Source organism: Dermacentor variabilis, chromosome 9 (assembly GCF_050947875.1).
Source record: "Dermacentor variabilis isolate Ectoservices chromosome 9, ASM5094787v1, whole genome shotgun sequence".
Taxonomy (NCBI): domain Eukaryota; kingdom Metazoa; phylum Arthropoda; class Arachnida; order Ixodida; family Ixodidae; genus Dermacentor; species Dermacentor variabilis.
In genome coordinates, this window is record NC_134576.1 from 141,817,366 (window position 1) to 141,838,724 (window position 21,359).

Genomic DNA, 21,359 nt, shown 5'->3' on the forward strand with positions numbered 1-21,359 from the left:
GCATAAACTTGAGATGCCTCTGTGGTAGAATTCGTTTGGCCGACTTTGGAACCACCATTGGACTGCTGTCTTGGCTTCATGGCCTTTTGCAAACTTTCAGTAGCGCTAGCTGACACTTGTCAAAGTTAGACACCTTTCACCATACGTGGGCTGTGTTTCCCTGTAGATTTTGATGGGCGTTCATCGCTTGCTCCATAGAAAACAAATCACACTTCATTGCTTGTACGCCATGGACGTGTGAAGCACAACCGCATCTTCAACGACTGACAGCAGCGCCGTGCTGCGGAGCACCGGCAGATAAGGCTGGGCTGGTCCAAGAAAGGTCCACCGCTGGGAATGAATATGTTGGCCTCACATTTACAGCTGTAATTTGGCAAAAGAAAAAAAGGGGGGGGGGGGGCAGAAACTTTGATTCGCCCTCATACATCAATGACATCTGCTTTTATTTTGTTCTATTTCCTGTCTGTTAATTTCTTTGGTGAAACATTCTCCAACATATGAATTGTGATAGTATGATTTTTAGAAGCACACATGCTGATTTAGAAGTATATATCTAGGTAAAAAAAAACACATAAAAAGTATTAAAACATTATAGGAGGTAATGTAGCTGTTGCTTGTATGTTGACGGCAACCACACATCTGCACACTTGAGCATACCATGGCTCCATCTATGAATATTAATAATGGAATCAAATATGCATTGTTACTATTCTTGTATCTAAGTCATTGGCTTTTCTTTATTGTGCCTGACGAATTATTTAAAACATATAACTGCAGTAAATGTGTGTCAATTAAAACTTCTGTAGCTCATTAGTCTTGTTTGGAATACCAGAAGTGAAAATTAATGGAAAATACTCTTCAGAACAGAATTATGACTGCTCACATGAACAGGCATGCAGAAGGTCTGGTGATGTTTGAAATGATGTATAGTGTACAAGAAAACCAGCTATGTGAACAGGTATGCATGCTAGGTCACCATGAACACAACCCTTAAGCCTTTGAGGGTCGATTTTTTTCACTATATTCGACCGCCCAGGGTCAAGTTTTTTATTGCAGATTCCAATTCTTCTGAAGGACCTATGTTGAAAGAAATTTACTGTAATTTTTTTAGGCTGCCCGTAAAGTTAGAAAAAAAATATTTTGCATTGGTATATATGTATGTTTATTCATGAATAACAACAATAAAGAATGGAAATAAACTTATAAGAATTAAAAATTTGATGCATTGTTATACATTGCATTGATGCATTGTTATACATAAGGCTTAGAAAATGCACACACGAAAATGTTTCCCAAGTGTCAAATGTTCCTGCTCTTACACTAATATTTACGTCCATAGTGTAATCGAACTACGTAGGTGAGCGCACTCAAGAAAACTGTGGTTGTGTGCCTGTCAAAAAAGCAAGACATGTAACAAACTTTCGCTAATCTTCATCTTGTCGCCAACCAAAGGCAATTAGTTTTCGCGAGTCTCCAAAAAAAGAAAACAAAAGAAAACGCATGCACGGCGCCATCCTTTCTATGTGCAGCCCTTTGACCACTAAACGAGCGAGAAACAGGCGGTTGCCCTTTGAGCAATTAGTAATAATATAGCCATCAGTTTTGCGAGCGCAAAAAGCCGCAACCGCCCGCGGAACAAAACCCAGACCGCCGCCCGCCCTCACGCGCGCCAATGCGTCAGCGGTAGTATATAGACGCCGGAACAAACTAGCTCTAAAACAAACCATGCAACGAAAACCAAGAAGGAGGCACGAGAACAAAATTCCCTGTATTCCCACATAGTGGCAGCACATGCCAGAAAAGAAAAAGTTAGAAAATTGGAGCGCGTTTTAAACCTACAGACAGCGCCGTAAATATACGGCATCGGCTATTTCGGACTTTTTTGCAGCACCGTATATTTACGTCATTGACCTTCAAAGGGTTAAATATGCACAACAGCCTGTATATTAACATGAACGCATTTGGCTCTTCATGCATTATTAATATGCTCCAAGTAGCATGTTTTTGGCCATGCTCTTGTGCTTTGCACTCAGTAGTAGGCTAAAGGAACTAACCTCCGGCAAACTTCTCTGTCACCTCATGGATAAATTTCTCTTTCTCCTGCTATATAGAGCTGAAAAGAGTTTACCAACCAAAATCTGTGATTAACATTAAAAAAAATTAAATGACTTCACAGTGCACTGAAAACACAATGTAGCAGGTGAACAAAAATCTTAATGCTTGTTTGAATTAACCTGAAATTCGAGGTATCACAATCTTGCAGTATCTACTTTTAAATTAATCGTTGACCTGATTGATAGCTAGACAGCTGTTGAAGACATTCAGAAAGGCTGAAGTGAATTGTTTCTGACTACCTAGCTATTGCATTGCTGATAGGTATTTTTGACCAAGAAAGTAGACCATTAAATACAAAGCAGTAAATACACTCAGCACCTTGACTACACCATCATCTCATAAACTATGCAACGAATTGTGTCCTTAGTTGAACTAACCTGTGTAAGGTTGTCATTATTTAGACTTTCTGACCTGTACTTGTTTCCCTGGCTTGAAAAAAAAGAAAAAACTTCTGCTGTGATTCAGTGTAATGTACAACCATGAATACTACTACTCATAATTCTTACAGACTACAAGGTGGTGCAAAATTAGATGATACACTAAGTTGCAGTTTTTAAAACAATATAATTTTTCCATTCTCCAGAAATGTCAATAATGTGCCATGGGGGTGTATTGTCAGGTAAAATCAGGATAAGTAAGAGAATACGAATATATGAATTTTATATACATCCTCTGTTATGAACAGAACATGATGCTTTTTCGTTTTATTTATTTTCATCATAGGGCTAGTCCAAACAGTACAGCTTTCACCGAGTGCAGAATCGGGGGGAGAGGGATACCCCTATGGCGTCAACTACAAGATTGCCTACATGCCAGACCCCAAGACGTGGGAGTCAGTCCGCACCTGCTTCCAGGTTAATGGAACTGAGAATGCCTCTGTTCCCCTGCAAGATGTGCTGCCAAATGTTGCAGGCTTCACAGTGAGTCCACAATTTGTCATTGAAGTCATCAGGATAAACTGTTAAATAAGTGGTTAGGCCATGGGTACTACTACTGAGGTTTAAATCTTAATTGGCCCATAAATAGTTCACATATTAAAAAGCCTTCACAAGGGTGTCCCTTATATCACAAGATATGTATACAATGACCTGTACTTTTACCTTAAGAATAGAAAAAAAATTTTGCTCTTATCGCTGCTTTGTTTTGATAAAAATTTTCAGCAAGATCACATATCGTGGTTTGGATTGTTCAGCACAGCGCTTGGCACTGTAAGTTACCTGGCATGTCAAGAAAAAAAGTGTGAAGTTGCCTTCAACTGCGCCCCTTGCGGTGTGTATGTTGCACACCCCAGCGACGGTTATGTCAGAGTAATGGACAACAATTGTGAAGGCCATGCTTTGCTGCAGTGTATTCAGAATGCAACCAGCGACGTCATGGCCGCTATTTTTTGGCCATCACCTATGGTGATGGGCGCAGATAAAGGCCACTTCGCATTGTTTGATTTGACAAACCAGGCAAGTAACAGTTCCAAGAGCTATACTGAATGATCCGAACCACAAAATGCAATCTTTTTGTGAAATTTGAGCAATAGCAAAGTAGTGATAAGTTCAAAATCATTTTATAAAGATGCAAAGATAAAAATGCAGGTCACCGTACAGTGCTGCAACAGTGCTCTTTGAAACATTTTGCTGCACCTTTTGGGCCCTAGCCAAGGAACGATTGCTCAAACAAGTTTGCTACTGCTTTATATTGTTGCATGTTTGTAAACCATCATAGGAGCAATAATACATACAGCTTGTAGATCTTTGTTGACTTAGTTGTGAGGCTTTATAGGGGAATTTCAACTTTGGAAATAGTGACCGATATATCCATGTACAATGCAAAATTACTTTCAGTTATGGAAAAGTAAGCCAAGTTCTTTAATGTCGTTATGTGGTGCACCTATACATGGCAGGTTCAGTCAAATAAAGTTCAGTTGTAAGTGCACGATGGTTTTGCTTTTCTGTTATTCCTCATGTCCTTGCCTCTTTTACACCAAACACTTTGTTCAGGATGAACTAATTTGCCAGCTTCAAGATTTTTTAATAGCTTTTTGGTGGGCTAGTTGGTTTTGGATCATGGTGAATGTTTAACAGCATAAACAGACGAATGACAAGATGAGTTTGTGTCACCTACTTGTTGTGTCCTTCGTCTATTTGCACTCTTAAACATTCCAGATGTGCTTCCAGATTCTTTTGGCCAGTCATTTTACTAGAATGATTGTTGCGGCATAAAGCTACTTTGATGACTTCAGGGTTGCACTGACTCTTATCTTTTGGCTTGCATAATTTATTGGCATACAAACCTCTGCTCACACTAAATTGAACCTGTTTACCCTTCAAGGTGCCTAATCTGTCAACCTACAGTAGACTATTATTAAAGTAAGTTTAAAGGGGCTAAGAAAATTTGTTTGCCTTATCAGAAGTTCTTGAGTGACCCACAGAAAAGAAAGTAGGGGCACCCATTCTAGGGGTGCCCAGATACTAAAACCAAGACACCTGTAGAAAAAGACATTTATATTGCAGTAGCATGATTAAAGGCATTGCTTTGGGATCTCTTATTTAAAACATTTGTAATTTATGCTTTCTAGTGCTGGTGCTGTCAGAAATGTTCACACTTCACCTAACTTTGAGGAAACTCCTTTATTTCCATCGAGTTGTTTAAAAAAAGGGAGTACACCAATGTATTCAGGGCATCATGTTGTCTTGTGTTCAAATGCCATTGGTGGCAGTTGTGTAAGTTTGGCTTAAGTGAAAGGGTGGTTCGTGTTCAACTGAATCTCTTTTTTTTTGCATTGGGTCTATGGTAAATCAATCAAACATATTAAAGTTTAATTGGCCCATAAATAATTCACATATTAAAAGACCTTCACAAGGCTGTTTCTCATATACCTACTGTATGTGGGGCACATTTGAAAATTCAGCTTAGCCTGGTTCATCTTAATAGGAGTTTGCTGTAATTTTACTTGGTATTTATCTTTAGTGGCCTTTTAGAAAGCCAGCAACACGCAGTTTTCACAACATGCGCTGTCCTGCCCTTTTTGCAGTTTGTGCGCAAGGAGTCGTGCTGGTTCGGCAACGACGAGCTGCTCGCCCATCAAGGCAAGAGGCACTGTGAGCGGTTCCAGCTGACTGTGCCCACCCAGGACCGCGTGAGCAAGTACACGCTCTGGGTGTCGCGAGACCCTGAGGGTCGTGCCGTGCCGCGGCGTTACCTGATGCGTGGCTACAACACCTTGCTTGGCTCCCACTTTGACAAGTACGAGGTTCTCTACTATGGGTACTCCCGGGACCCCGTGCCACCCAGCGTGTTCGACATCACTAACCTATTCAGTGAGTACATAGCAGCTCTGAGTGTGCGGAGTAAAATTCAGTGTAAATACAGTAGGTCTGCATTGATGCATTTGCATTTTCCTGGTGACTACATTGCATTCGCATGATCCTAGTGCCTAGAGAGTCTAAGCTGCCTATCTGGTTATGTTTTTCTTGGCTCTTACATTTCTCTTCCACAGCCTTGCAAAAAACTTACGATGAGGTTACAGTGAATGTCTGATGCATACTTTGGTGCTGTAGTTGTTCAGCCCCCTTTGAATAATAAAATCAAGCTACGTGTCAATTTTCTTGCTTTGGTTGTAGTAAAAACAATGGAAGTTTGGAAACTAGTGGAGCCGGTCAGACCTCCAGGCATGGTAATGATTGCAACAGGGTGTAAGAGAGGGTTTAGTTGACAAGCATTCTGCTTTTACAGTGCACTTGTTCCATGCTGTATAGATATGAAGCACTGTGCCATGCATGTGAATTCCCACACAATGATACTGTAGCTGGAGATTCTTATCAACTACTTTTATGCACATGTTCAGATACCATTGCTTTGCACTCAGCATCTTGGGCTGGCATAAACCTTTTGCTCTTTAAGTGCAGCCATAATGAATCTTATAACAACGAAAATCTGAGCAAGTTTGTTGAGACTCATGCTATTTAAAGGCAGGCATGCAAACCACAGGAACTAGAAGAACTAGGACAATGAATGCTATGAATGCTATAATGAAAGTGCTTGTACTGAAAATTTGCACAAGTATCACATAAACACAAGCTCAGATCAAAACAAAGGATAATGACTGCATACTTCATGATTGACTTGTTATTTAAAGGTCACTTTCTTCTTATGTTCAGCTTTAACCATTGTGCTGAACAACCAGTTTGAAGTCATATTCTAAATCACTGACTAAATGGTAGGATGGAAGGGTCAAATTACAGGGGAGCAAGAGTTTTTTATACATACTGACTAAAATGTGGAGTGATGGACTAATTAACATAGCACCCTTAAAAGGGCCCTGAAACACTTCTTGAACATAGTAAAAAAACATTGCCGATCTGTTAACGAGGCTCATGCAAACATGTGAGCCATATATTATTGCACTGCATGCAGCAGGGAATTTACAATCTCATGTAAAAGGCAGCAAACAGTCACTTGCTCTTGCATACACAATGTCTTCATGCAGCGTCATGGAAAGCAGTTGGACCACTAATGCAATTGGCTGATTTGATGATCGTGAGAACATTCTCAGTAATACATAATTGCTGATTTTGAGTTACACAAATGAAAAATATATATGTCTGCTATCTCAAAACGACAAGAATGATTTCATCTTTGCACTGTGTGTAGCTGTGTCTGCTGCGAGTGGCTTCCGAGATGGCAGTGGCGTCCTGCGTAGCATAGTCTACCACTTCAGCCGCACGGTGCTACGATGAGTACTTTCACAGCCAAGACACTGAACTTTTGGCCAGGGCTTTGCCTTGTTGGCTTCTCTGCTGCGTAACTTCCAGTGCGCCAGCACAGACGAAAAGAGAGAGAAAGCAGGGTGTCGGTGCAATAACTCCACTTATAGTTGAAGGATAAGAAAATATTTGCCGCATGAGATTCATGAGACAACATACTTTAATATTGAGGCTATTCTTTAACTAGTTAGAAAAGTGTTTCAGGGCCCCTTTAAAGTAAGCTTTAGCTCGGGCCCAACTCCGACTCTGCCTATTCAAATACATGTAAAATGCAAAAACGTTTTCCTGAGGTAGCCCCTGGACCGATTTTAATGAAATTTCTTGCATATGAAAGAGACAGTTAAATTTTAGTGACTGTTGAAAGCAAAATTTCGATTTAGAGCCTGAATTCTCTTAAAAAGATTTTCAAAAATTCATAAGTTTAAAAAAAATTGGAGAAAAAAATAGAAGCACGAAGTTTACATATTAACAACTGTGCATCAAAAACAGATATTGTGCTTCTGTAAATGGCATCCACTAGATCATTGAAAGCGGACAAATTTGGTACGTCATTTTCTATCTTACATGAACTTGCTACGTTGTGTACAAGGGTTTTGCAAAAGCTGTATTTCCATATTACTAAATTTTTTGAGGTTCATGTGTAACATATCAGTTTTGTCCGCTTTAGATGTACTATTACATGGAATTCACATAACTGTAATATCATATTCCATTGCTGAGTTACAGAGTTGTAAACTTGATAGTTTTGTTTTCTGAATATTTGTGATTTTTACCAACAAAAAAAAACATTGACAACCTAAATCAACAATTCGAAACCAACAGTCACTAGACTATAAGTTTTTCTTTTAAATGCAACAAACCTCATCAAATTTGGTGCAGTGGTTGACGAGAAAAACGAATGATCCTTTTACACGTATTTAGATAGGTGCACCCGAGCTAAAGCTTTCTCTTAAGGTAAATATTATAGTAGTGCATAAATGGCACGCAGAACATAACAGTGTAAGGACATGGGTACATGGACCTGAAAAATAACATGAGTACAAACATGGCCCATATCAATTTTGTGCTTTGAGGCATGCTTACCCCCAGAGCAACTGGACATGACAGAGAGAAGAGAGACAAAATGAGCACTTTGTGGTGTCCACTTCTTTCGTTTCTAAATTGCACCCACTTCGTCCTGTCTATTTAAATGGGTAAAACTTGTGGCCAACTAACCCAACTTTCAGCATTTGATACAATTGGCCTTATACCTTGTGAAGGACCCTGCAGAACACCTACACTGCTTCAGTTATTTCAAATTTAATGCTCTGACAACTCTGCTTTGAGTCACAGGGCAGGTGAGGTACTGTACTACTGCAGCAAGTACAAACAGAGCATTGTGAAAAGTTACCCTGTAGCATGGGAGTGGTGTTCTGTAGGAAAACTGAACAAACTTGACAAAATGTACTCTCCTTCACACTGAAATGCAGCGTAACTAACTTTCTGTTGTTGACTGCTATTTGTTAGTTATAAGGAGGGTATTATATATAATCAGGAGTTAGTCCCATAACTTCGCAGTGACAATACCAGACCTTTCTTATGTTTACATAATGCCAGACCTGTCTTATGTTTACATAACTTCCTCACCTTTGAAAGCTTCATTTTCTTTTTAAGGATAGCACTTTGAACAGCTTGGAACGGAGTACCAAGATAGTCACCAAGTCAGAATCTCAAGGTGCATTCACTTTCCAGAAACTCTGGTAATTTATGAAATAAAGCAGTAATAGGTGGAGTGCTAGATTAAGATACGGTAACATACAAGTAGTAGCTCACACATGTTAATCGACTGTTTGTTGCCACCCTGATTCAAAATTTTTGCAATTTGAAATATCCTCATCAGCACTAATCTGCCACTTTCATTTGCCTTTATAGTCGAATGCCTCTACAACAAAGTGACTTGTTTAACGAATGATTTATGAGGCCCCAAGCACTTTGTTATAAAGGTGCTTGATTGTATGGTCTCTAAATGTGCTCACCCAAAATACGCCCCCAACTACTCAATGTTTGTCAAAGACTAGGCATCTGTCTCTGTCTCTGCAGATGGCACGTGCCGCAGTTTTCCAGGCCCAGGTGCTGAGCGACTGGCTTTGCACAACCCAATGGCTGAGTTCCTAGGGAACCATGATGGTCACACGAAGCACTCATTCGAAGACTTCAAGGAGACGCACAAACGCACTTACGAGCATGACATGGAGTACAACAGACGTCTTGACATTTTCCGCCAGAACCTTAGGTTTGTCTTTATCTCGGGTGTCTTTCCCTTTAGGCTTGGCACCGTTGGGACATGTTCTACTGTGATAGCTGTTAATCCTGACTCGAAAGGATGCTGTTGTGGTAGAGTGATATGATTGTAATGGAGGTGTAGGCTTATGTCACTGAGATTTTCTTCCTCTCGGTCTCTTCCTTTAGTGCTGCAAGAAACTAAGAAAAAGTGGATGTGTGGTTGGATGTCAGATGGATGTTATGAGCGTCCCATTTAAAACAGGGTGGTGGCGAATGCCATCAAGTTCATCACTTTTACCTTGCCAATACTCTGTTGCCGACACTGCGTGTCCCCTGGTGTGCCAAACGTGAAACGCTTACAAACTTTATGAACATATAAAAAAATGAACATATCAGCTAACTTCACTTGCTTTTTGTGTGATGTATTGATTGCACAAACACTATCCACAACTGCCTTTGACCAGCCACATACCCTTGAACAGCCTTGACCAGCCATGGTCAAGCCTCCCAATGACCTAACTGTCCCTGTATAGAAGTCAACTAACTGCAGTTGAATCAAATTGAAAGGACGGAAGCTCAAACCATTAGACTGCAGTTATTGTTGTGAAGGTACTGCAGATAGTGCTGTACTGTTGAATGTTCTGATGTCTACGGTCAATGTAGAGAAAAAATTTCATGCTTGTATTGTTTGTTGAAATGAACATTCCAGTACAAGATGGTAATTAATATCCAGTTTACTATGCAAGTAAGAGCTGTGAGAAGCAAAAAAAAGGACCACATATTTTTCAGCACGAGGTATTTTCTATTGTCCTTATTGGTAGAAATTTCACGTAGACTTTGAGTAGTGACTACAGTGGAGCCCCCTGCACTTTGACATCAGCACTGCAATGACGGGGCCCGGCACTTTAACATCTACACTGCAGTGACGGGGCACGGCTGCATTGAAGCTTCACCCTGTTATGCTCCATTTGGTTATACAAAAGCGGGCATTAAGATTCATGATGCACTTGAGAACCGATACACCCAGCAGGCCACTGTTCAGTCAACTAAACATATTGCCATTCGATCTTATGCGTGAGCACAAAACAGCTAGCTATGTAAACAGTGTTGTGAAATGTAATCATCCTTTCCCTGTGTCCATATATTTTTCATCATCATACCAGAAGTACTGCCACTGGAAATTTCAACCTGCCTCCTGTACATAATGTATATGGCAAAAGACACTTGAATGTGTTTGAGTTAAGACATGGAACAACATAGCCTCCAAAATAAGAAACACAAAATTTCGGCAAAGCACTATTTATTAGCTATAAACCACTGATTTTGTGCCTGTATTCTTGCTTGGCGTTCTGTTGTTTGCGGTTTGATAATTTATGTAACTGGTGATCATTTCTATGCATGTCGTAAAAAAATTACTTTTTTTTTCTGTTTTTAACGTGCTAATGTGCTGCATTCATCCCTTGTATTGATCCCCCTATGCTTATAATGAATATCTATTATATTTCGCATATCCAGACCTAGCCTGCGACTATTGGGTCCAGCAGTGTTTTGTGTATGCACTGTAACACCTATGGTGATAATAATAAAGAAAGAGAGAAAGAAAGTTCACTAAAATGGAAAGGGAACAGTAAAAAGCACATTAAAAAAAGGCATGGCATATGTTCATGCTTGTGTAGCACCTGACAATGAATATTGTACTGGATTAAGAAAAAGAAGCAGCCGATAATTGCTCGCTTAGAAGACCGATAAGCATACAGTGCGATGCAACTTTAGAAATAATTACATTGAAGCTTCCGAGATTTTAGAAGAAAAGAAAAAGAAAACACTCGTGATGGCACACCACAAGGCGTCGAAGCCTGGCTGTAACGAAATTATTTTTGAACAGCTCTGATAGTGTCTATGTAACAGTGGTTGCTTGTGTACTGTCAAATTCTCATGTACTGCGGCATAAAGCTCACGGTACAGTGCGAAAACGTGCTCACAGCGAAAGCGAAACATTGTGTGCGGACATACATGCAGACGCGCAGTCGGTCAGCGTGAACCCGTGCGATCACTGCATTGAAGCTTCATTCTGCTTTGCTCCATTTGGTTACACATACAGCTCACTATAAGAACATATTTCACATAGTTTTCTCTCAGCGATTGCCACCTTTCATGCAAGAAACTGGTTGGGGGTAATCAATTGCGGTGATCGCGCGCAGTGTCCCAGCTTACTGCACGCAGTAGGTAAAGAGATAGCATCTGTAAAGCATTCTGTACTTTTTGTTTCTCCAAGATTATTATTTTAAAGGTAAAATACTTCCGTCATTTCAAGAGTACTTGCAAAAATGACCAGGAGGGCTCCCGCGTAGTATCTTTATTTAGCGCCGATAGCAAAACCTATGCGGAGTGCATCGCGTTGTCCCTCAGACTACGCAAGTGAGGCGGTTCCGAGCGATGGTGACTTCGTAAGTCCTCGCCCCCATAGTTGTATGAAACTCTATGCTCGCCCCCAATACCGACATTGTTATAGTGATGGCCCCGTCACTACAGTGTTGTTGTTAAAGTGACGGGCCCCGTCATTGTAGTCACTACCTAAACCTTAGCTGGTTCATTGCTTCACAGCTGAATAGGCTGCTTGAACTAGCATCAGAATTGTTTTGTAGTGTCAAATGCCACTGTTGTTGCTTCATATCTGGCAAAATTTAGCTGCTCAGTATTACTAGCTTTCCTCAAACTTTAGAGCATTTCTTAGTTTTTAATTTGTAGTCTTCTCCTCAAATTCCATGGCTGTTGCAGTCAAAACTGAAAGCATATGCGAGTCTGCATTTGTTAATGCCTCTATAATTCATTTCAAGAACACTTTTGCAAAGGAATGTTAAACATGTTTATTTTTAACTTTTACAAGAACTTTAAGAAATGGTGAAGCACAGCATAAACAACTATTATTGCAAAAATGAATTCTTGTAAATTGTAACAATGGTCTTATTTTGACATACTCTTAGTTGCAAAGGTGTGCACTGAATGTTATTATATTCTTTATGCTCTCACGTACAGTGTGTAGTTGAGTGAAACATTTCCTAAAGAATTTTTTATGCTTACTGTATTCATTATGCAAAGCCATCTCAGAATGCATGTTTCGGATTCAAAGAATGAGACAATGAGATTCACAGTTAGGCAACGTAGGTAGAAAATTCAGAATATTTTCCTACTTTACAGAAAATTCTGAACCTAATTATTCAGTTGCCTTCCTGCTGCAGTGCTGCCTCGTTTGGCTGCATTAGTGTACTCACTTACAAAATATTTCCTAGCTTCCAAGACCTTTGCTGAAAATTCTTGCTTTATTTTAGCACTGTCATATGTTCCTCTGATAAATGCCAAGTTACATGCCAATTGGCTAGCTTGTCCAGACGTAACTTTTACATTCGTGACAACTTGTAAAGTGTTTTCAGGTCCAAAGTTGTGAGATAGGTCCTCAGCAATGGCCTTCACGCTGTATAAAAGCATGTCGTCCCCCTTCACAGGTTCATTGACTCAACAAACCGTGCCAACCTGGGGTACAGCCTTGCCGTGAACCACCTGGCCGATCGTACGCCACAGGAGATCAGTGTGCTCCGTGGACGCCTTCAGTCCAAGGACGGCTCTTCCAAGGCTGAGCCATTCCCCAGGCACAAGTTCACTGCCAAGTTGCCTGACCAAGTAGACTGGAGGCTTTACGGTTAGTAGGAAAAAAATAGAAGCAACAAAGACAAGAGAGCAGCACTTTTTGTCATCTCTGTCTTCATAATTTTGTGTAGCAGCTACTGTTTCTCTACCGTGAGAAAGTACGTGAACTGGAGTCTGTCCCTTTACTCGTTCTTTGTACAGTGTGCATATGCTTGAAAGGTGCAGAAATCCATACCACATGCCCATTCTACACACGAATGTAGCACAGAACACAACTTACGCGGTGGCTCAGTGGCCGTGGCATTGTGCTGTTGAGCACAAGCTGACGGTTTCGACTCCAGGCTGTAGTGTCCACATTTCGATAAGCGTGAAATGCAAAAATGCTTATTCATTGCTTTAAGTGCACATTAAAGAACCTCAGGTGGTCAAAATTAATTGTGAGCCTCCCATTGCGATGTCCCTCATAACCTGCTCTGCAGTTTTAGAATATTAAACCTCACAATTTAGTTTAATTAATTTAATGCAAATGCAGAGGCACACATCACTGGTGACTCCCCCACGATAATGTTACAAAAGCAGTCTGCACTCCACACCTGGCAAAGGATTGTTTGGCAGATGTTGACAGAGCACATGATTGTGGTTGAAGCAAATTGAAGCTTGTTCTTGTTTAGGAGCTCTTGCCCATGTTTAACTTACCAAAGGTCGAGCTAGGCTAACCCACTATGAAGGGAACACCCACTTGCTGTTCAAGCAAGGATTACTGCAGAGCCGATTTTTCATTGGAGCTGCGTCCAAGTTCGCTTGCTAATAAGGTTCAGGTTTGAGGTTGTTGTACTAAGTCACGGTCAAAGACTCTGCCCCTTTTGTACTTTCTTGATGTAGGTGCAAGAACAAGTACAACTAGCTATCTTGAATGCAGCTGATGTGTTTCTCATCAAATTTGTCCATCTTGTACACTGTGCTCATCTTTTTTTTTCTTTGAATATCCATCTGCTTAATCCAGTGTTTCCACTGTCTTTATCTTGTTTCCTTTATCTGTCCTTTATTTATGATTAACCTGCTGCGCTGGCTCAGTGGCTATAGTGTTTTGCTGCAGAGTACGGGGTTGCAGGTTTGATTCTTGATGGTGCTGACCACATTCTGATGGAGGTTGGTTGTAAAAACTCTTGTACCATGCTTTGTGTGCATGGTAATGAACCCCACATCTTTAAATTTATAAGGAGCCCTTTTCAATCATGCACTGATCACAGCCTAAACTCAAGTACCCTTAAAACTCGAGTACCCTTAAACATCATAGTAACCCTGATATGGCTGAAGGTCTGTAAACAAGGCAATCATTAAACATGTGGCTGATTTGGAATTCATCTTCTGTGCACTTGCAGGAGCCGTGACACCAGTGAAGGACCAGGCTGTCTGTGGGTCCTGCTGGAGTTTCGGAACAGTAGGCGAACTGGAAGGTGCATACTTCAGAAAGGTGAGTCCTTGCCACAGATATTCTTTCTAAGCATGCCGTGCTTGTTCAAAAGTACTGTTCCAAAATGTGTTGCCTATGGCAAACTCATTTCAGTGCTTTGTCTCTGGATGTCGAAGATGATTGCGGTAGGTGTACCTCGCGAAACAGATGGCATGAACTTTAAGTTTAGCCCTGAAATAAGTACCACTTTTCTTGTTGTATGTGTAGTGAGTGGTTCAAAGTTGCTTACCATGTTCCTTTTGGTAGCGTCCTAGGTCATACTTTAAGTTTGAAGTAAACACTGCTCTGAGTAGATTCAGGGAGAGGACCATGTGGCAGATTGAGAAAAACAGGCAAGGTTTGATAGGGTTCTGATAAGTGTGTCAGCGTGCCTTCTATTCTTGTAACTGAATGATAGCAATAACTGTGGTTTTTCATTTTATACCTTACAGGCTACTTGAGTTGTCGTAGAGAGGGAGAGTATATATCATGAAACGTGGCTTGGTTATTGCTTAGCTGTCACTGATCTAAATACATTCACAATGTGCAAAATGCACAGTGTGCAGCATGTGTGTGGCAGCAAAAATACTTATCAATGCCAGTGTTGCATCTGTCTACTTGCTTTCATTCACGCCCGTTTTGGTATGCTGTTGTAGCAATAACAGAATTGGTGCACGGGGAAAAAAAAGGAAAAAGAAACTCTAGCAGACAGGACAAAATAAGAAGGCGCACAGCATGCTGTTTCTCACATGTAATCATGAACCAAGTAGCCAGTAAATAGGGGTGCATGAATATTCAAAAATTTTGAACACCATCGAACATTATATTTTAATATTCATATTCGATTCAAAAGTTATTCAAAATTTTTGAATATTCGGTTGGACACGAATATTTGAAACAAATATAACATATTTCGGGCCATGCGGGAACCAATACGGTTCTTAGCTTTTGTATCTATCTAATCTAAGGATATGTCTTTTGTGCTGAATTTTACGACGATTTCGTGCTGCTGGTGAAATTTCTCGGGAAAGCCAACTTCTCAGTAGCAAGGAACACCAGTTGCATAGAGCGAGGGTGCACCTAGAACGCAATGAAATGGGACAGGGTCGACTGTGTGAAAGAATGCAAATGCAATAAGGATTCTCTTGCCAGGAATATAGATTCAGTGGGCCAATCCTCAGCAACAATGCCTATCCATGTGGCTTCACCAGGAAAATATGCCAGCTCTCCGCCGCATGCCCATGTCGCGCCTCCGTGGGGTGTATCACATGCCTGTTGCAACATTTCGGGATAAAGTGATGGCCGGTCCGCTACCGCAGTACGCACTCGAGCAAGACCCAGGACTTTTTCAGATCTCGCAGGCGATGGGAGTTCCGCTATAAGCATTATCATGATGCCTCCGCGCATCGAGGTATGCTCGAAGGTACTATTCTAAACGAGTATGGATGCATTACGCATGTTTATTTGGAGTTATAATCAAAACATTCTTTTTTCATGCAATCGAAGGTGCCCTCTCCTTTCTTCCTGAAGGTATAATCTCGTATACTTTGCATTACATTGATGGTTGTGCCATAGTCTTGTAAGTGCAGTACCTCGACAACAGTGAGTTGGTCAAATGTCTCATACTTAAAGGGGCCCTGAACCACTTTTATCGAAATGGAGAAAGGCATTTTAAGTGCAGATAGGCTATTTGAGAAATACTTTCCTGCAAAAAGTACTTCAATGCTTCAGCAGAAGCGGAGTTATTGGCAATCAAACACTGCCTCCACTGTGCTCCTGTTCCTTCCTCAATGCCTTGCACCGTGAAGGCTATGGCGCAGTGGGGCGTCCCCACAATACTCCGTCTTCTATCACGATGGTGTGAAGTTCAAATTTTATTTTGGATGTTAACGTAGATGCCATGGCTTCTGATTTTTGGGCCTACGAAGCGCTAAACATAAGCCAAACGCAGTTGTCCTTAGCGAGTTGTAGTGTGCTTAGCCAGTGGACTCGCGGTGGCAATGTCGTGGTATCGATGCTATGTAGCTGACCACAGCTACCAATAGCAGTTGTGTATGGGAATCTGCTTTATTATGCAATAAATCATACACCTGCCTCCTTAAGAGGGTAAGGAGGCAGGCTTCTATTTGAAAAGAGAGCGTTTGAGAGAAAGGTGACTTCGCTATACACTTGCGAGCTCCACGCACCGTGTACAACAGCAAAACTTGGCTGAGATGTTCACAGCAGCATATGCTACCCGGGGACTATGTTATTTCACCAAGCCTGAAGGTTGGTTCAGGGCTCCTTCAAGAAAAACAACAGAGGGGGCTTGCTGCACAGGCTGTGCTGCAGAATTCCTGCTTGCATGTGGCACAAAACATAAGAAAAAGAAAAGACAATGTTCTTGCAGTTCTTTTCTAAGCAACGAAGCAAATAGTACAGCACGGCTTCATGTTAGTTGGGTATGAATGCAGCTTTTGCCTTTCTCATTTCTTACTTTTGCAGTGCCAGTCATGAGCTTATTGCTTAAGAGCAAATGCCATGACTGGCTGGCACTGGCACAGCGTCAACTGTCTCCGAGTTTATGGGCCTTTGATGCTGTATTAGTGAGGCACAGGTTGGCAAGAACAAACAGCCTGCGGGAATAATAGTTTTCAAGTTAATATGAGTCAAGTACGCAATCTTTTCGTTTAACTGCTTGATAACTTACCGTATACACTCAACTAAGGGTCGCGCTCGTGTAAGGGCCGCTCCCCCTAACTTGGCAGTCCAAATTTTGACAAAAGAAAAAAAAAGATGTCGCCAGCAAATGGCAGCAGTGACTCGAATTTCTCTTTTCTTTTCGAGGACTTTGCACTTCATTACCTTTCGGTACGCTCACTCAGCAGCCAAACTTCATCATTATAGTAACTGATAATGCGGCATGGGGACGTTGTAGTAAGCGGGTTATTTCAACATAGAAAAGTTGACGGTGCAGCAGCTTCTCATTGTTATAGCCAATATATTGTTAAAACTAGTATCGTTACAAGTGGGTTCGACTGTAGTTTCCATGCTCCAACATGGTAAAATAACCAAAATTGTCTAATAGTAAATCCATGTGCATATCATTATTTGATATTCAGTTCGATATTCAAAGCTAAGTATTTGTATTCGCACACCATTACCATTAAGTCAATCCTTGCTAAGAATAGGTACAATGACATTCGGCAATGCCCATTTCTAAGTTACACCTGAAACATATGCCATGTGTTTGCTGGTAGACATTTAGGCTGCCAAAAAACCTGTCTTCACAATTTGGTCGCCATTGCTACAGAGCAGTTTCTTCATATGCAGCTTAAGGAAGCCTCTTCTCAGCAGTGGATTTTTAAATTTCTTCCCAGACTGGTAAGCTTGTTCGCCTGTCCGAGCAGCAGCTGGTCGACTGCAGCTGGAACAGTGGTAACAATGGGTGCGATGGAGGCGAGGACTTCCGTGCCTACGAGTATATACGCAACCATGGATTAGCCTCAGATGAGGACTATGGAGCATACCTTGGACAGGTAATGGTGGACCGCATGTTCGTTTATGTAACTTATTTTATGACTGCCTGAATGTGATGTGTTTAATGTGGTTTGTTTGTTGTGTCGATTTTTGCTTTTTCCTTTCTCTTCTCTGTACTCATTTCTTTCTTTCCCTTCATTGAGCAAGCAGGTGTTGGGGCTTTTTCATAGTTACCTCCAGCCTGTTTCTTTCCACATGTCTTTCTTTGTGGTTATGTCTTGTTGCAAAGCAACAATAATTTATGATAGGTTATATTCATATTATTACTGTAATGATAAAAAATGTAAAATAAATGTAAATGTAAAAAGTAAATGTAAAAATGTAAAATGATAAATGTAAAATGTAAAGGTGTTGTAGCCCATGGTTACAGGTGTTGTAGTCGAAAATCTATTTTTTTTTTCGTTCTTGTCCTACTTTTGTTATTGGTTCACATGATGCTGTGCTTTCATTATTGTCGGTATTAAGAAGCAGGAATGGAGATAGGCATTCATGTAATGCATAGAAGTGGTGCACCTTTGGTATGTTATATCAGACTAGGTACAAACAGGTAGGGCAACAGAGAATTAGATGGAGGGAGGAGTTTAGAAAACGATGCAGACATAGAGTGCATTTGGTTTGTGCTGGACAGAGGTAATAACTAATTTTTGAGAGAGACCGTTATTTTACAATGGGACTGATCGTATTTAACCATATCTCACCCGCACCTTTTTTAAGAAAAAATTAGGCTGAAAATTGCCTGCTTGTTACTATCGGTTACGAAACCAAAACTGCTTTTACAGCGTTGGCAATAGCCTACTGTCATTGGATGGCAGCAGAACACGTTCTTGTGAGTGGGTTCATTAATGACTGTGCTCAACTACAATCTGGAGTAGTATATTCGGTCAGTCGCTTTCAGAGATGCTATCACTTTTGCAAGGCTTCATGCAACTCAGCACTGGACGTGTTGGCATATATGGCTGCAGGCGTATCTGGCACTGTGCCAAGCTCGTTATCTAGGCACTGTGGCAGGAACAATATCAGCCGTCTACTTGGACAAGTTCGATGCAGAGTTACATAAAATTTCTTGAAAGCGATGGTAGCATCTCCAAAAGTGATTCCTTGGGTGTACTGCCGCTGTGTGCTTGGTAATTGTGGTCATCGAAGCGCAAATAGTGATGACGATGCACTACTTTCATTATGAAAGCTAATTTTTAAAAGAAACATTTTTTCAGTGAAGGTAAATTCTCCACGTCTCGCTTTATTCTGATAGCAAATGTGGGATCCGTGTTATAATTTTTAATAATAAATCGGGGGCATGTTACATCCTGCACTTTTATTTTCTTAGTTTAAACCTGCGAAAATTGAGTGCGCATTAGATTCGGGGGATAGAATCGTGTAGATACGGTAATTGAACTGATGATGGTGAAGAATGCTTTGTAACAAGTGTAGTAATGGGACACAACTTGTAAAAAATGGAGTAATATCACCTTGTGGTAGTAAAGCATAAAGCATGCCCTTTAAATTAGGTTTGTGGACGTTACCATGCGTTGGAGCCTCCTCGTATATGTTTCTTATTTTCGTAACAAAATCATAGGCTCACTCTGCCATACAACACCTTTGGGAAATACTTTAAGTTAACAGTGCCATAGACTTCTCTTAATTCGACTCCGGTTAATTTGCTTTTCAGTTAGTTTGGCCCTGACTAGTATTACTGGCTGGTGCCCAGCATTTTTATGGGCGCAAACATTCGTTATTTGAATCCTAAAATTGGTATTTGCTGGTTAATTAGAACTTGACCAGTCAGCACGCACGTGCCTGTCCCATGTGGTGACCCCAATAACGACCCCTTTAATGGCAGTGTCTGTCTCGGCAGAGCTTAGAAGACATTGAATTTGTTGAACACACATCATTTCTCATCAGAAACGCTTATTTTTGACCCTCCCTTGGAAAATTTTCAAGCAATAGCTGTAGCCTAAAATGTCTGATTATGGTATTTATCCCATTCTAACACGTACTTTTAGAGCACAGCTCTTAGGTATCCATTTCGGCATTGAGTGTCGGTGGCCCTCGGTGTAACAGAGTGAACGAGCACAGCAAAGGATGAAAGAGCGAATGCGGAGTGCATTGGGGGATGAAAGTCTGCAAGAGCCAAGAGGGCGCGAGGAGGAAAGCAGAGGAGGATGGTGCAGCTGAACCACAAGGCGGAAAGTGGAGGAGGAGGGTATGGCAAAAGCTTGAAAAGAAAAACGTAGTGTCGCACATGACGAGCTCTGTGGCGACGACCGCTACTAGATGGCGCCAGAGTAGCACACCGTCTTCTGTTCACCGACGAGCCCATCGGTAAAGCTATGGTCCCTAGAATATTGGCTAGTCTGCTGTCCGCGTGCCGCGCCATATGGATTGGGCGGGACGCTTTCTGAATGGAGGCACAGAGGGTGCTGCGAGCAGTCCTACTGCTACGCTCTTCGCTGTCATCTGCTTGGCTGCCTGCATCATGGCCTGCATGCACCGCGGCTGGTTAGCGTGGGTGGGTTTAGAACATCTTCCGCGTCTCTGGTTTTTCACGAAGTCTCTCAATAATGAAAGGACAGCAAAGAAAGAAAAGCTAGAACATTTAAAAATGAGAAAATGAAAATAATTGCATTTTACCAATTGCATCGTATCTGGGATGCGTGCTCAGCGGCATTGTAGTTATCTTTTTTTTTTCCCTATAGTTTCTCTTCTTATGCACGAACCTCTTGCCATTTCATCAAATGTTGTGGGCTATAATTTGTTTACACTGTTTTCTAAAGGTTCCTCATTCTTCCCTTTATAATTTGTTTTGACTATGTGCTTGATTACTTGCACGAGATTATCGCGCAGTGGAACGTGCTTCCACAATTTTATTGTCGAAACATATTCGGGTGCCCTCCTGCACCATGCGCGATATGAACTTTACATGTCACGTCATTTCCTTGCATCACATCAGTGGCGCATGCTTTGCAAATGATATTTTTTTTAGTTTTGTTTACTTTTGCTGTTTGCAATTTGATCTATTATTATGTGTATATTTTTTCTCACTGTTCTTGCTCACCATTAACTGGAATTAAGTGCTTTCTTTTTGTCTTGTATATGTTTTGAATGAGCTTGGGTTTATTTTCATTTTATCCTCTACTATGCCACATTGCACATCTGTACCTCATGTTGGTTATTAATGCGGAAGCATTATGTGGCTCATGAGGCAGAAAATCTGGTGTTGTCGGCGTTGGCATGAACCCAATGGCAAAAACAAAAGTGAGCCAATCGAGGCAGTTGGTGACGTCAATTAGTTCAATGTTAATTAAGGCAATGTAAATTAAGGCAGAGTGAATAAAGGCAGATTTAATTAAGCTAGAGTTCATTGCAGCATGCGAACCCACACCATTGGTAGGAGCCGAAACCACGGCCTTCGGCATTAAGGTGAAATTAATTAAAGTACAGTCAATTAAGATGGTGTTCATTAAGACGTTCGAACTCACGACCTTTGGTGGGAGTCGAGCCTACGGCCTTTTGTGTTAATTAGGGTAAAGGTAATTAAAGTAGACTTAAAGACACTTGATTCAAGGCTTTTGTTGGGAGTCGAACCCTCGACCTCTGGTGGGAGTCCAACC

At 41.1% G+C, this 21,359-nt stretch overlaps 1 protein-coding gene across 1 annotated transcript in view; it reads left to right on the plus strand.

The window, feature by feature from the left end:
* Nucleotides 1–21,359, plus strand: part of CtsK1 (C1 family peptidase 26-29-p) — a 30,335-nt gene that overhangs the window by 5,193 nt on the left and 3,783 nt on the right. Inside the window, exons 3-8 of the mRNA XM_075669752.1 lie at nucleotides 2,839–3,035; nucleotides 5,141–5,426; nucleotides 8,952–9,144; nucleotides 12,638–12,831; nucleotides 14,162–14,253; nucleotides 17,592–17,750. Coding sequence (XP_075525867.1) covers nucleotides 2,839–3,035; nucleotides 5,141–5,426; nucleotides 8,952–9,144; nucleotides 12,638–12,831; nucleotides 14,162–14,253; nucleotides 17,592–17,750 — 1,121 coding nt within the window. The remainder of the gene's footprint in view (nucleotides 1–2,838; nucleotides 3,036–5,140; nucleotides 5,427–8,951; nucleotides 9,145–12,637; nucleotides 12,832–14,161; nucleotides 14,254–17,591; nucleotides 17,751–21,359) is intronic.